Source organism: Asterias amurensis, chromosome 11 (genome assembly GCF_032118995.1).
Source record: "Asterias amurensis chromosome 11, ASM3211899v1".
NCBI lineage: Eukaryota > Metazoa > Echinodermata > Asteroidea > Forcipulatida > Asteriidae > Asterias > Asterias amurensis.
Genome location: NC_092658.1, coordinates 21,243,218 through 21,258,942, shown reverse-complemented (window position 1 = coordinate 21,258,942; position 15,725 = coordinate 21,243,218). Strand labels below are relative to the sequence as shown.

The following is a 15,725-nucleotide window of genomic DNA, read 5'->3' as shown; positions in this document are numbered from 1 at the left end:
AAAGTTGCTCAGACGGTCATTGGATAAATGGTGCCAAAACCCAGCACTGTTTTCAAACATCAAATTGGACTAAAACTAATATTGTTAAACTCATTTTTCCAAAAAATTAATTATTTTCGGCAGGAAACCATGTGATTTACCATGTGATTTATTTGCTAATATTTGAATATTTCGTCTGTTCAGAATTAATTGCAATCTCATCAAAGGTATAAATGAAATTAAAAATGCTTATAAAATTCATCACATTAAAAAATAAAAAATAATGTTTTTTAGAAAAATGAATGTTTGCTTTTCTCCAAACAAATGCTTTGGCGATTACTCTTGACTAGGAGCTTTAAAATATGCAAAAGCAATTGAATGAAACCTGAAACCCATACAAATCGCACTAATGACTTTATAATCGTGAGCAGGCGATTTACATTTGGAACCATACCAGTTTCTCATTTATCTGAAATTTGACCCTAAAAACTGTTGAATGTTAAAGGCAGTGGACACTATTGTTAATTACTCAACATAATTATTATCATAAAACCTTACTTGGTAACGAATGGGGAGAGGATGATAGTATAAAAAAGTGGAAGAAACGGCTCCCTCTGAAGTAATGTAGTTTTCAAGAAAGAAGTAATTTTCCACGAATTTGATTTCGAGACCTCAGATTTAGAACTTGAGGTCTCGAAATCAAGCATCCGAAAGCACACAACTTTGTGTGACAAGGGTGTTTTTTCTTTCATGGTTATCTCGCAACTTCGACGACCAACTGAGCTGAAATTTTCACAGGTGTGTTTCTTTATGCATATGTTGAGATACAGTAAGTGAGAAGACTTGTCTTTGACAATTACCAATAGTGTCCAGTGTCTTTACAGTCTGTACAATAACAAACACATGAATTTCATAAACAGGGAAACTACCTTCAGATGATAGCTAATTTAATATCCGTCTACTAAACTGCAGAGAACTATTAGCGGTCAGTAATGCAACATCCTTCTGGCTAGGTGTATGTCACACGCAAAGGATGTCCAGTAATTCACAAACAAATATATATCAGTCAGGCGCGAGACTCGACTGTTTTCTTAAAATAACCTTTTCTATTTTAAGAAGGTCTAAAATTAACCTGGTATTGTACAGGACGACTTCAATGGTGCGTACATATTATGACGAATTGCCAACACGAACCGCAATGCAGGCGGCAAATTATGTATTTTTTTTTAAGTTCCAGATCTTGTGATTTATGTATTTTTAAAGAGCAATTATGAACAGTTCCAACGATATTAACTAGGTCAAAGAACATAACGAAAATTAGAATTAGACTAAAGACTCTTAAAGGCAGTGGACACTATTGGTAATTACTCAAAATATTTATTAGCATAAAACTTTTCTCGGTAACGAGTAATGGGGAGAGGTTGATATAGTATAAAACATTGTTAGAAACGGCTCCCTCTGAAGTAATGTAGTTTTCGAGAAAGAGGTAATTTTCCACGAATTTGATTTTGAGACCTCAAGTTTAGAATTTGAGGTCTCGAAATCAAGCATATGAAAGCACACAACTACGTGTGACAAATGTTTTTTTTCTCTGTCATTAATATCTCGCAACTTCGACGACCGATTGAGCTCAAGTTTTCACAGGTTTGTTATTTTGTGCATATGTTGAGACACACCAAGTGAGAAGACTGGTCTTTGGCAATTACCAATAGTGTCCAGTGTCTTTAAAGGCAAAGTCAACCTTTGGTTTTTGGAGCCATTTTGTTGTTTTAATCCTACATAAATGTATATAAATACAAAAACTATCGTGTGAAAATTCAAAAGGTTGGCGCATTTTAGAGATATATCGCCGAAAATCCGGAGCAGGGTAAAGACTGATATATTTGTTTCCATAACCGCAGTACTTCGAAAGTGAAAATGATCCCCAACATTCTTTATGCTTTCAAAAGCTGATGAAGCCCTACTTAAACCAATTTGTTTTTTTTTGCCATTAATTTGAAGAGTCCACGGTTATTAAACGTGTACGTTTAACACTTGCTGTAAAAAATAAGTCTTAGGTGGCTAGTAAAATGGTTCACTGCAGATCAGAGTTGCTAGAAAAGAAGAAAGTATTTAAAGATGTGAATCTCAAATAACCTTTTTCAAAAACGTTGACGTATACGAGTTCAGCAGCTTGTTTGGTAATATTGTCAAAGACCAGTGTTCTCACTTGGTGTATCCCAACATAGCATAAAATAACAAACCTGTGAAAATTTGAGCTCAACTGGTTATCGAAGTAAAATAATGATTGAAAAAACACCATTGTTGCAAAAATTTGTGTGCTTTCAGATGCCTAATAAGGTTTCAGTTGAAGCCCTGTTTATTGAGAAATTACCTCTTTCTCAATAACTATATTACTTCAGACGGAGCCGTTTCTCACAATGTTTTATACTATCAATAGCTCTACAATGCTCAATGTCAAGTAAACTGTTATGCTAACAATTGTTTTGAGTAATTACCAATAGTGTGCAGTGCCCTTTAAAGGACAATAAAGGGGCACCGGCAATCTGTGTAGGCATTAAATCAAACTACTGAATGTTCTTCCCGAAACACAAACAAACAAATAACTCTGTATACAATTGTTTAAATATCATTTAACTGGAATTTAATGGCAGTTTCACAAACTCTTGGCCAGTGGTCCCTATTTGAAATAGGTTGGTAATTACCAATAGTGTCCACTGCCTTTAAATAACATCCTTATTTTGATTGATGATGCAATCAATAAAATAAATCAAAGAAACATTTATTATTATAGTCAATGACTTTTCAGATTGAAACTCATTATTTTTCTGATGATTATAAATACTATATTCAGCCTTAAAGGCTGTGTAGGTTTTGTAATGAAACAATATATATTAGCAATTTATTACAGTATCAGATTTGAGGCATTGCATGGTGAGGTATCAATAAATATTTGGTTTGTTGTATTACACCAGTTGTATATTAAGTTATTACTTGCCAGGTAGAGTTGGTTCTTTAGAGAAATGCCATGCTATATATTCTACTACCGCGAAGAAGGTTTAGCGAATTGTTCGGATTGTTTCAGTTCTGAAAAGAACTGTCCTGCTCATTGACTACTACCTGGGCGGAAGGTAGAAAATCGGCTTGGACTATTACTTTAGCTTATAGGATTGTTATTAACTGCACTACCACAGAGTCAGGTCTTAAATTGGTCTACATTTCGATTAGCTTGCTCAACGTTTTGACTAGGCTTGCTCTAGTCATCGTCAAAAAGTATATAATTTATTACAATATAACAAATCAAATATAGTATAATATGATATATTATTGTATTATAATTTAGTTTCACCCTGGGTGAAACCAATCAGGGTGCACTTTTTCAGTGACACAATTAGCACATCATATAACAAGTACATACTCATATCAATTGTTCAAGGGAAGTTATATCTGAACTGCTATGTTCAAGGAAAGTTTATAACTGAATTCCCTTTCAAAAACATAAAAAGACAAACACAGATTGTATGCCTGTCTTTGTTAACAAAACAATATGCCTTACTTTTCCATTCATTGATTTCTCCATCATTCTCCATCACTAGTTCCCTATCAGTAATCAATTTAGGAAAAATTTGTATGATAATTTTTATTGTACCATTACATTTTACACTGGAGTGCATCTTGGGCAGAAAAGCCTTAATTTAAAAAATATATATCAAATCTCTTCAGTATTGTTATCTTCATCTCAACCAGAGCCAACTGGGCTGTGGTTAAAATCTCTTTGACATGATCAAGGTTTGGAATGGCACTTCATTATAACTTTGCACCAACACAGCTCTTAATAACCGACTGGTACCCCATCTCCTCTGATATCACTACCTGCATGTAGTAAGACTTCACCAGTCTCAGTAGAAGCAGTGTCTTTATTAGCCCACCAGTCACTCATGGCGATTACTTGACCCCTCCCAAAGTTACTTCTATCCCATCCAATGACTGGCCCAATGATCTCATGACCCATAGAGCGTAGCTCCTGAATAACTTCACTGCTGAATCCATCTTCTACATACACCTTGCCGGATACTCCAGTCTGCTCAATGTCAACAAGGAAGCGAGGGTTGTCTAAGGCTTGTTGGGGATTCATTCCAAATTCTGACATACTCAGTAGAACCTGGAAAGAAAGAAAATGACCCAAAATCAAGTTTGCAACTTAAAACCCATCAACATTAAAAGGGCACTTGACGTGTGTCTGAAAGTGCTACTTAGTTTTAAATTAGGGATGCAGACTTTTGATTGAATTGAAGACTCATGTTTTTACACAAACCATGCCAGACATTCAGGGGCAAACCACTTCTTTTAAAGCTAAAAGTACTGGGTTATTTTTGTGCACTACACAAGAAACTGAACAAATGGCTTTACGTCCCGTCCAACAGACAAAGCAATAATGGTTTATGTATCTTGCTAAAGGGCACAAGTGTCAGGACCAGGGCTTGAACCCACACTCTGATAATACCAGAGTTTGAGTCTGGTACATGACACTGCTCAGGCACCAAACTCCACTTGTGCCTATTAGGGATTTGGCTTATTCTGGTTGCTGGATTAGGCAACTAACTGTGATTTGTGGATCTTCACAGTGTTACAGACAGATGTATTTACATGTGATCACTGACACTTTTGTAGTTACTAATCATTTTCATTGTCTTCAGAGGGATTATATGTTAGGTAATTTGAACAGACGATATATTTCAATCTTATATAGTTATAGATATTTGACCATAAAACCAACCTGTGAAATTTTCGATTCAAAAGGTAGTAGTGTTTTTGAGATGTTGCCGAAAATCTTGAGCAGTTATGTCCATGCAGGAAGAGTAGTTTCAATTGGATTACACAATCTGAAAACAGTTACTGTCAGTAACCCTTTTCAGAAAAAAAATTGGGGGATAAAAAGTTAATCTGTTTCCATAACTGCAGTACTTTGAAGTAAAAAGTTTCTCCAAACGCCTTATATACAATCCAAAATTGCTGTACTTCTCACCAAGTAAGTTTGTCATTTCCATTTGTTTCAGAGTAATTACCGAGGGTATAGACCATGTGAACTTTGTTTACAATAAGTGTGACCTTGTACATTCTTTAGCTAGTCTGGCAGGTAAGTTACTGCACTAGTCATATGGAAAAGTTTACATTTTGTGTTATAATTTCCACATAAAACCACTGTTATGAAAGTAAAAGCCGGACAAGTCTTGAGATGTGTATTATTTCATCATATCAAAAGTTGATAAGAATTGGACAATGCAATCTCCATAAAATAAAAGATTTTTTTTTTCCATTCCATTGGGCTGTGTACAAATCGTGCCTGCAGGAAGTCCAGGCTTGGTGAATCTTTTGTAAACATGTGATGTCACAGTTCACATCATCTATCTAGACCCTTTTACAGAATGTTATTATTTGTCCAAACTAACCTGTATCTGGCCTTGAGGTTGCATGAATTTGCCCATGACACCAAATGGCGCTAATAATGCTCCGGTATCAGCTGCGGTAATCATACCAGGAATGATTGTATGAAACGGTCTCTTGCTTGGTGCTATGACATTAGCATGACCTCGCTGCAGAGAGAAATTAGCACCTCGGTTCTATTCATGTGAACAAAACAAAAACAAACTCCAGTGAGTTATTCACACATATAATTGACTTGATCCAAAGATGGGTAATTGCAGTTTCATAAACAGACATTTTCGTTGGCTTACATCAAGTTCTAGACTGATTAATAATAAATAAAGTTCAGTACTGTCATGACTGTAGAGCACTGCAATTAACACATTGGCCAATGGAAGTAAAGCAAGGCTGAAATTGAGGGGGTGGGGGGGGGGGATTTACAAGAGTGTACGATTTAAGACCAGAATCGAAATGAGATAACAATCCCTACAATGTTTCAATTTGAACAAGCATTAAGAGAAGATTTATCTCATTTCTATTATGGGTAAGTATTCTTCAGTACTGAACAAAATTGGGAGAGATTTATCAGTTTGAAAGTCAACATTTGAACAAAGACACAAAGCCAGCAGACTCATCCAGTCATGAATTTCTGGTTCGATGCTAAAACTACTGGCCTTGAGCCTGCGAACTAGTGTAAATTTCGAGCCCTTGTACAAAACAAAATCACTTGTTCAATCAGAAGAACAGTTAATCATGAACCTAAAGATAACTTATTTAAAAAAAGGACTAGCTGTTGTAAACTGTTTACGTTTACAATCTAAAACAACCCGAGGTGTCCTGAGTTTCGACCCAATGAGAGTGCTTCCCATACGAATAACCTCTGCAAGGGTTGAATACTAAAGGCATTGCAGAAGTTTGAAGCTAACTATAATGCTGACTGTGTACACCATTAGTGCTCTACCTAATGCTACTGAAGTAACAATAATAATATTGAAGTATTATATAGCGCACGCATCTACCAAACAAGGTACTCATGGAGCTGAGTATATACAAACTTTCAGAAAGATAGGTTATTGCAGTGATGAATTCTGAGACCCAATTATGTAGCACCTTATAAGGGTTTACAGGGTGTTACGGCGCATACAGCAGCCACAGCTAGGAACACCATGGCGAACCCCTTCTCTTTTCGATAAGTGCACCGAGTTCTTTTACATGCGGTCTACATCACATGGGACCAACGGCTTAACGTCCCATCCACACGAAGCAATGGTTAAGTGACTTGCTTTAGAACACAAGTGTCACGGCTGGGGATTCGAACCCACACTCTGCTGATCAGAAACACCAGAGTTTGAATTAAGTGCTCTTTACCGCTCGGCCACGACACTTCCACTTCTTTTTAAAGAGTGAGCTCTTTAAAACTAAACTCATATGTTTAAGGCACTGGACACCTTTGGGAATTGTCAAAGACCAGTATTCCTGTCCCAACATGAACATTTGCATAAAATAACAAATCTGTGAAAATGTGGACTCAATTGGTAATCGAAGTTGCAAGAGAATGAAGTCTTTTTATATTTGAGTGAGAAATTATCTCTTTCTCAAAAACTATGTTACTTCAGAGGGAGCTGTTTCTCACAATTTGTTATACTATCAATAACTCTCCATTGCTCATTACCAAGTAGATTTTTATTCAATTTTTTTTTTGAGGAATCACCAATAGTGTCCAGAGCCTTTCAGCAAAGCCACATTCTTCTGGCACCAGACTTGAACTCACATGTAAAGTAAAGCCACATTCTTTGGGTACCAGACCTGTCCCAAAGTTCATGTAGTTACTAATGATGAAGGAGCATGCATTTCCTTGGTCATCTACTACACAGAAATACACTGTGTCATCTCCTACATTCACTTCCCCATACTCGACATTCTCAAGAGCTCTACAAAAGGCAACCAAATAAAATACATGTAAATTATTTCCATCTATTAAACCATTGCAGTACCCGCTGCTAAAATATAGGATTCAAACTGCCTCTAGCCACCGGGCACTTTCGGTGGTCTAGTTGGCAGGACACTGCTCTAGAATTGCAAAGGTGTTGGGTTCGAATCCCACCCAAGTAACATGCCTGTGATTTTGGTAAAACAAAAATTAATATTCTTTATCCAGATGCATATTTCCATCTATTATATGATATATCGGCATGATGCAAATAAACTGGTTACTTGTCCTGCATACTTGCATTTTGACCTGCGCATATCAAGCCTCCTACAAGCGTTTGAAACTGTAAAAAAAGTGTGCGCGCAAAACAGTCTTCTTTGGTAAGGCAATCAGTATTGTTTTTCAGCACAGCTCGCCAGGGGTTTGTGATGAGTGGCATCTATACAGCGCGCTGCCCATGGTAGGGTGTCATGGCCGAGTGGTTAAGAGCAACGGATTCAAGCTCTAGTGTTTGACCAGCAGAGTATGGGATCGAATCCCGGTCGTGACACTTGCTGCGTAAAGTTGGGGAGGCTACCGGGGAGGCTACCGGCCAGGCTTCGGACTGATGATACCCAAGCCTACATCCGTATGAACTGTAAAAGGGGGTAACCCTGTTTCAGCCCTAGGGGTGGGTGGCAACGGCCTCCGAAAAAAAAAAAATTGTAGCCAACACCTTGAAGTGGCCTTCAGGCCTTGTGTGTCTGGCAATGTGCAAAATAAAAAGAAAAAAAGAGAGGCTGAGGGTTTATAGCTTACCTGTCAGGTTGTATATTTCTCCTTCTTTTGGCCGCATAGTCCTTTGATAGTAACTGCTTGAGAGGTACATCTACATGATCCATATCAGCACAGTATTGCAGGCTATCAGCAAAGCTTAGCTTAGTAGCTTCAATTACTGTGTGAACATACTTAGCAGAGTTGTGTCCCATGGCTGCAACAAAGTAAACAGACACAATTGGACTCATTTCTAATGAGGAGACTTTACCTTTTAGGTCATCTTTGAGGTTGATTACTCAAACCTTTACACATTGAGGCTTAAGACTCTATATTGTACAAGTTGAGGTTTATTACTCTAACCTGTACAAGTTGAGGTTTATTACTCTAACCTGTACAAGTTGAGGTTTATTACTCTAACCTGTACAAGTTGAGGTTTATTACTCTAACCTGTACAAGTTGAGGTTTATTACTCTAACCTGTACAAGTCGAGGTTTATTACTCTAACCTGTACAAGTCGAGGTTTATTACTCTAACCTGTACAAGTTGAGGTTTATTACTCTAACCTGTACAAGTTGAGGTTTATTACTCTAACCTGTACAAGTTGAGGTTTATTACTCTAACCTGTACAAGTTGAGGTTTATTACTCTAACTTGAACAAGTTGAGGTTTATTACTCTAACCTGTACAAGTTGAGATTTATTACTCTAACTTGAACAAGTTGAGGTTTATTACTCTAACCTGTACAAGTTGAGGTTTATTACTCTAACCTGTACAAGTTGAGGTTTATTACTCTAACCTGTAAAAGTTGAGGTTTATTACTCTAACCTGTACAAGTTGAGGTTTATTACTCTAACCTGTAAAAGTTGAGGTTTATTACTCTAACTTGAACAAGTTGAGGTTTATTACTCTAACCTGTACAAGTTGAGGTTTATTACTCTAACCTGTACAAGTTGAGGTTTATTACTCTAACCTGTACAAGTTGAGGTTTATTACTCTAACCTGTAAAAGTTGAGGTTTATTACTCTAACTTGAACAAGTTGAGGTTTATTACTCTAACTTGAACAAGTTGAGGCTCATGTCTGTATTCTGTACACATTGAGAGTTGTTACTCTAACCTGTACAACTTGCAGTGATTTATATGCATCAGCATGGCTGAAATCCAGATCTTTAAACTTGAATTTGAATTTAGTTAGTCACTTATTTCTAACTGGACATACTTCTTGCTTTTAGAAGACTATTCCGGTGATGATACAAGCCTTTGAACAAATCTCAGTACAGATAAAGTAAAATTGTGTGTACATGTATGTTACCCTAGATTTAGTACTTACTCCCTTACCTTTAAGGTCAAATCCTTCTAGTAAATTGAGCCCAAGTAAGACCGTCATCCCTTGACCATTGGGAGGGATTTCCCAAACATCCAGCCCTTTATAGTTGACCTTGATTGGATCCACAATGGAACTCTGATGAGTCTTCAGGTCTTGTAGATTCATTAGTCCTCCATTAGCCTTCACGATGTCAACGATAGCTTCAGCAATCCTACCCTCATAGAATCCTGCTTTACCTTTCAATGCCAGTTCCTGTGGAATTGTACAAAGACTGAGCGTAAGAGAGTGGTCAAGGTTTTTTTGTTTTTTTTTGGGGGGGATGATTTAGTTCTTCAACTATTTAAAGGCAGTGGACACTTGGTAATTGTCAAAGACTAGCCTTCACAGTTGGTGTATCTCAATATATGCATAAAATAACTAACCTGTGAAAATTTGAGCTCAATCGGTCATCAAAGTTGCGAGATAATAATGAAAAAAGAAAACACCCTTGTCACACGAAGTTATGTGCGTTTAGATGTTTGATTTTGAGACCTCAAGTTCTAAATCTGAGGTCTCGAAATCAAATTTGGGGAAAATTACTTCTTTCTCGAAAACTATGGCACTTCAGAGGGAGCCGTTTCTCACAATGTTTTATACCATCAGCCTCTCCCCATTACTCGTCACCAAGAAAGGTTTTATGCTAATAATTATTTTGAGTAATTACTAATAGTGTCCACTGCCTTTAAGGCGGTGTCACACGAGTCTATTTACAGACAAACAGTTTTAATAAGAAACCCATTCATATGTTCATATCCACATAAATGTCTTCGGGATAGTAAAATACTGTCAGTAAAATGTTGTATATACTGTCGTATTGATCCTTCTGCATACAGTGCATTTGGTTCACCCCTCTTCCTTACCATAGGCGACTTTAGTCAACTGCACCCATACCTCCTTCCTAAATACCCTAGGTAACTTTAGTCGACTACAGTCATACCCCATTTCCCTTACCACAAGGGGTTAGTGTGTTAAATTTAAGCAGGTAGACAGTCTATTATTTCAGAGCAATGGAGTTGGATGAGGTTAAGGCCATGTCCGAAACGGCGACTTTGGCTACAGCTACGGCTAGATCGCGCGCGTCTGCCTCTTCTTCACTATTCTTCTGATCTAGACGTAGCTGTAGCCGAAGTTGTCGTTTCGGACACGGCCTTACATGGAACCACACCAGTTCCACTAAAGTCCAACAGATACCACACTGTAATAAGGCCACCATTCTTCCCAGTGGTGTTCGATCTCGCAACGTCTTTTTTTTTCCTTTTCACAGAATGCCTTGCTCGAATGTAACCCCTGGTAAAGTTTGACTTTGAAATATCAAATATTTTAGTAAATCCTGTGGTTGATCCATAATGTATTACAGTCTATGCAGAACTTGTGTCCAAAAAAAACCCTTCCATGTCACAGAGCAACTGACCCCTCTCATTCTTTTCTGATCTTGTGATAGGTCTCACTGTATGAAGTTGAGGGTGACCACATCAAAACATTATGCATTTCAAATGTGTATTGCACTTGACAAGCACCTTACAAGCGCAGGAAAGATTTTATCAAGCGTGCATGCAAAGTAGTCACTTTTGGTTAGCCAATCAGAGTTGATTTCCAGTGTTTCCCTACCAGGGGTATTTGACGAGAGGTATCGACACGGCATGCTGCCCATGGTAGCGAGGCTAAAATACATGTAATAAGAGCTATAATTAACGTACCTTGAATGTCTGAGCCAGCAATGAAAGTTTCATAGTTTCACCTGCTTTAGGTGCCTGTCCCTCCTTCAGCATAGTCTTCCCATGAGGGTTGGAATCAACTAATAGTTTCTCTACATCACTTTGCCAACCATTAGCAGCTACAGGCTGCACAATGAAACCACCTTCAGCAAGATCAATGGCTGGTTGGAGTATCTGCTGCAGTGAAAGCTGGAACCAAGCACAAAAACACAGATGGGTAGAAATGATGGCAGGCGGTAAACAAATATCTGGATTGAAAAGGACTGCAATAGTCATTGTGGCTGAGGACTTGCGAACAAAATGTTGTGGGTTAAAATCCTACCAAGTTAACCAGTGATTTCACAATGACTAAGTATTATCTAGTTGCTGAAACACAATGTATTGATTTGTGCAACTCATATAATGGTCATAATCATAAACGTTAAACTGATGTTTTTCTGAGAGATTGTGGCCATTGCCATGGCTTGGTGTTTATTTATAACAATGTGGGAGTTTGCCAAGTTCCCTTGACAGGAAGATCATTTAAGGCAGTGGAAACTGTTGGTAAATACTCAAAATATTTATTATCATAAAACCTTTCTTGGTAACGAGTAACGGGGAGAGGTTGGTAGTATAAAACATTGTGAGAAACGGCTCCCTCTGAAGTGAAGTAGTTTTCGAGAAAGAAGTAATTTTACATGAATTTGGTTTCGAGACCTCAGATTTAGAATTTGAGGTCTCGAGAGCAAGCATCTGAAAGCACACAACTCCGTGTGACAAGGGTGTTTTTCTTTCATAGTTGTCTCGCAACTCCACGACCAATCAAGCTAAAATTTTCACAGGTTTGTTGTTTTATGTATATGTTGAGATACACCAAGTGAGAAGACTGGTCTTTGACAATTACCAATAGTGTCCAGTGTCTTTAAGACAGACAGAGACAGACAGAGACAGACAGAGTAACTTACTTTGCCTGATCCAAACTGTGTTACAGTGTCCACCCATCCAGCTGCTGCTCCTGGTACAGTCACATGAAGTCCATGGGTTACTGGAATGGGCTGATCCTTGCTGAAACCAAGATGCTCTACAGCTTCTAGGGATATCTCTGAAGGTGAACGCCCGCTGTTAACGATGAACACAAAGGTCACATATTGGTGAATTAGTGAATTCAAAATAAAACGTCCCTCAGAATCCAGAGGTTAAAGGATGTATGTAACTTTTGTAGGACAAAAAACACAATGTCCACAGATTTACACTTAACTTACACAGTTTGAAGATAATGATAGTAGAAAGCTTTCCTGAAAATATTACGTGCTGAGGTGCTGTAGTTTTTGGGAAATGAGTAAAACAATGTCATGAAAATTATACAAACGTGTTTTCATGACATTGTTTTACTCATTTCTCAAAAACTACAGCCGCTCAGTAAGTAATATTTGAAGGGAAGCTTTCCACTATCATTATCTTCAAACCCTGTAAGTTTAATGTAAATCATTCATGGCTGTATGCTTCGTTTTTGAAAGGGCAAGGGCACCAAGGCATTTTCTCTTTGGCAAAGGGCACCCTATGATGAAATTGTAAATTTCTATTGGAGCATTTCAAGGGCACCAAGGCAATGACAAGGGGCAACGGAGGCAATCGCCTCCGTTGCCTCCGTGAAGTTTCAGGCCTGTAAATCTATGGACATTTAAAAAAAAACTTTAAACACACAGCATGGTAGCTACTGCAGGGCTAAAAAATAACCCACAGCACACACAGCAATTACCTTGGTGCCCTGTGCTCTTGCTGTGGTGCCCTCTGCAAGGTTGAAGGTTCTAAAACAAAATTAAATTTTCCCAATAGTAGCAGTGCCCCTTACCAGAGGAAGATTGATGTGGCCCTTCCAGAGCGAAGATCATGACCTGCTAATGGATAAAGGGGATCTGACCACCAAGACTAAAACCAGGGAAACATCTCCAGAGGGTAACAGTGCTTTCTCCTGAAGACGATCAGAGCATACTGATCGAACTGTCGAGTTGAAACCAAAGGTTCTTTTCAGAACAACCCCAACTCATTGAGAAATATTCATAACATGGTGTTATCCCAAACTTTTCCATATATTAAATAATTGTAACTTTATCATTAAAAGAAAACCTTTTAAAGTATGAAACTTGTTATACAAAAAGTTGTGAACATAAATAAAGAAAACCACACCTTCCATTCAGTCCTTTCACTGTTTTCTTAGCAGCATCATAATACAGACAGAAGCAGTCTCCACCAATCCCATTAAAACATGGAGATAAGACATTCAAAGCTGCAGCCACGGCTACAGCAGCATCCGCAGCATTGCCTCCAGCCTTCAGTATACCTGTCAACAGTTAAAATGTAAAGCTAGGGTCATAGATTCGTAAAAACTTCAGAAATTAACGAACATAAAAACTTACTTGATGAGAGCACTTCCGCACACAATGAACTATCTTGAAAAAACATTCCCTTAAAAGCAAGTTTTTAAAGATTTCGCTCGACATTTAATGGTACTTTTTGTTAAAATAGTCAGCTATTCACTAACTTATCTTTATTTCCTGTATATTCTTCAAACTTTAATCTTTGTAAACTTAACTTCTTTAGTTTTCAGACCATTCCTTGTTCAGACTGTTGAGTTGCGTTTTTTTTTGCAAGTGCAATGAACCGAGATGAAAAGTAAAACTTACTAAATGGTCCTACCAGCCCCTTCCTGCAACCCCCTTTCTGTCCAACTGTTTGCGGGTGTGGCTCAACAACCCAAATACACTAGTAGTAGTATTAGTAAGTAAGTAGGGCCTTGCTTTTTCTATTTACCTCTGTCCCTCTATAATCTATTTACCTCTGTCCCTCTATAATTACTGGTATTTTCACTTGACTGCTTTACCACGGCATGGTTATTACTTATTTTGTTGTCGTTAGGCCTGATGATTAGATTAAAGAAAGACTCTGGCCCCTGTAGTACTAAAGTAACTGGTCGAAACGTCAGGCCATTTAACTTTGTTCTTTTGTAGAGTATCTTTATGATCTAACACTAACACTACATCTGACATCATGAGTAACCGTAAGACTAACAGTTAAAACAGTAACACTACAGACTGAGTTTACCTGTTTACGGACGTGACTGTAGTACAGTCACGTCGGTACACACACACGACACGTAACACTATATCGTAGGAGGTCCTGTTTTTCGAGGTGTCCCTAAAATCATGGCAAATCTTTAACCTCTCCATGTGCGATGTAAACAGTCCCTAGATAAAAATTGTGTGGTTTTATTTGCCAAGCAAAGAGTCTCCTCTCCCTTGACCAAAAGTTAGAAACACGTAAGGCTCCACTGGATATTTGCACTTGTAAATGCAAAAAGTTTGGTATTTTAGGCATTTCTACAAGGTACAAAAATATGTCATAATGTTGAGGCCATATAAAAATATTTGCCCACCGAAAAATTTTCATCAAACACTATTTCAATTCACAATTCATGATGATCAAATCATGTGACTGAATATTTTGTTGAGCATTCTGGAAAAAAAATATGTGCCTTATATCATTTTCTAATATTTTTTTTTTAACCCTCCGATCAATATTATTATTAATATTAAAATTTAAACGATCAGCTTGTTGATTCAATTATCACTGTTTATTTATACGCTTTATTATAAATTTTAAGAGAAAAAAAAGGGGAAAAAATTAATAAAAAATCAGATTTGAGCCAATGATTATTCACACTTTTTATTAAACTATTTATTTTTGTTATTTTTTGCAAATTACCATGGTAATTTTAATTTAAAAATATTTTGAATAAAACGAAGACAACTGCTGGCTATAGAGTCATACACAGAGTCTCAAAGAACACTTGTAGTCACTGCAGATGTTTCTTTCATGTATGGCTTCACCGGGAAACCATGCTTTCTTGTTTGCCGTGAAAACAGGAAAAACTCAAAACAAATGGGGCCAGTTGAAGTCATCGAAGATGTTTGCATACTTCATATTAACAAAAGAAGGTACTTAGGGCATCGGTTGATATACGGCATCATTATTTTTTTCCCAATTCAAAGAAAAAGGCATAATAGCGTGAAAACTGGTAAAGGGGAGGATACAATCAATAAATAAGTAAACACCACAAACTGACTCAGTTCGCAATTTCTCAATTAGTAATTTTTATGGGAATAAAACTACCGTTCTTTACCTACTCCAATCTCTGAGGCTTTGGTTTGACTTGATGCAACACATGCATGTTTAAAATGGGCTGTAACACCACCCGGAGAACGGTACGGCGATCCTGCAGATGATTTTGTGGGCGACGCCATCTTATCTTTATTGTCCACTTTTTAGATCGAGCGCCCTCTCTAGTTCTCTAATAAACAGTCGGCACCGTTGTCGGACCTTTTCAAAACGACACGTGAAACCGGCGATTTCACAAGTTGCGAGATAGTTCTGAACTCTAAAAACTACAGAATGGCAGCGAGGAGAGCCGGCCAAAAGGCAATAGACTGGGCTGCTTTCATCGAGAGAGTTCCAGCAAACCAGAAACTCAGTCTAATGCTTTGAAATCAAAGGCAGAGACTTTAAACAAGGTAAAACAAAC

The 15,725-nt window shown here is 37.6% G+C and overlaps 1 protein-coding gene across 1 annotated transcript; it reads right to left on the bottom strand.

The window, feature by feature from the left end:
* Positions 1-2,458: 2,458 nt before the first annotated feature.
* LOC139944009 (glutathione hydrolase-like YwrD proenzyme) lies at positions 2,459-15,496 on the bottom strand. The gene is made up of 9 exons (XM_071940936.1): positions 15,327-15,496; positions 13,334-13,487; positions 12,112-12,265; positions 11,150-11,356; positions 9,425-9,665; positions 8,132-8,303; positions 7,175-7,334; positions 5,430-5,600; positions 2,459-4,141 (listed from the first exon to the last, which is right to left on the bottom strand). The coding sequence occupies exons 1-9, from the start codon at positions 15,445-15,447 to the stop codon at positions 3,812-3,814; spliced, it is 1,710 nt and encodes a 569-aa protein (XP_071797037.1). The 5' UTR covers positions 15,448-15,496; the 3' UTR covers positions 2,459-3,811.
* Positions 15,497-15,725: the final 229 nt, after the last annotated feature.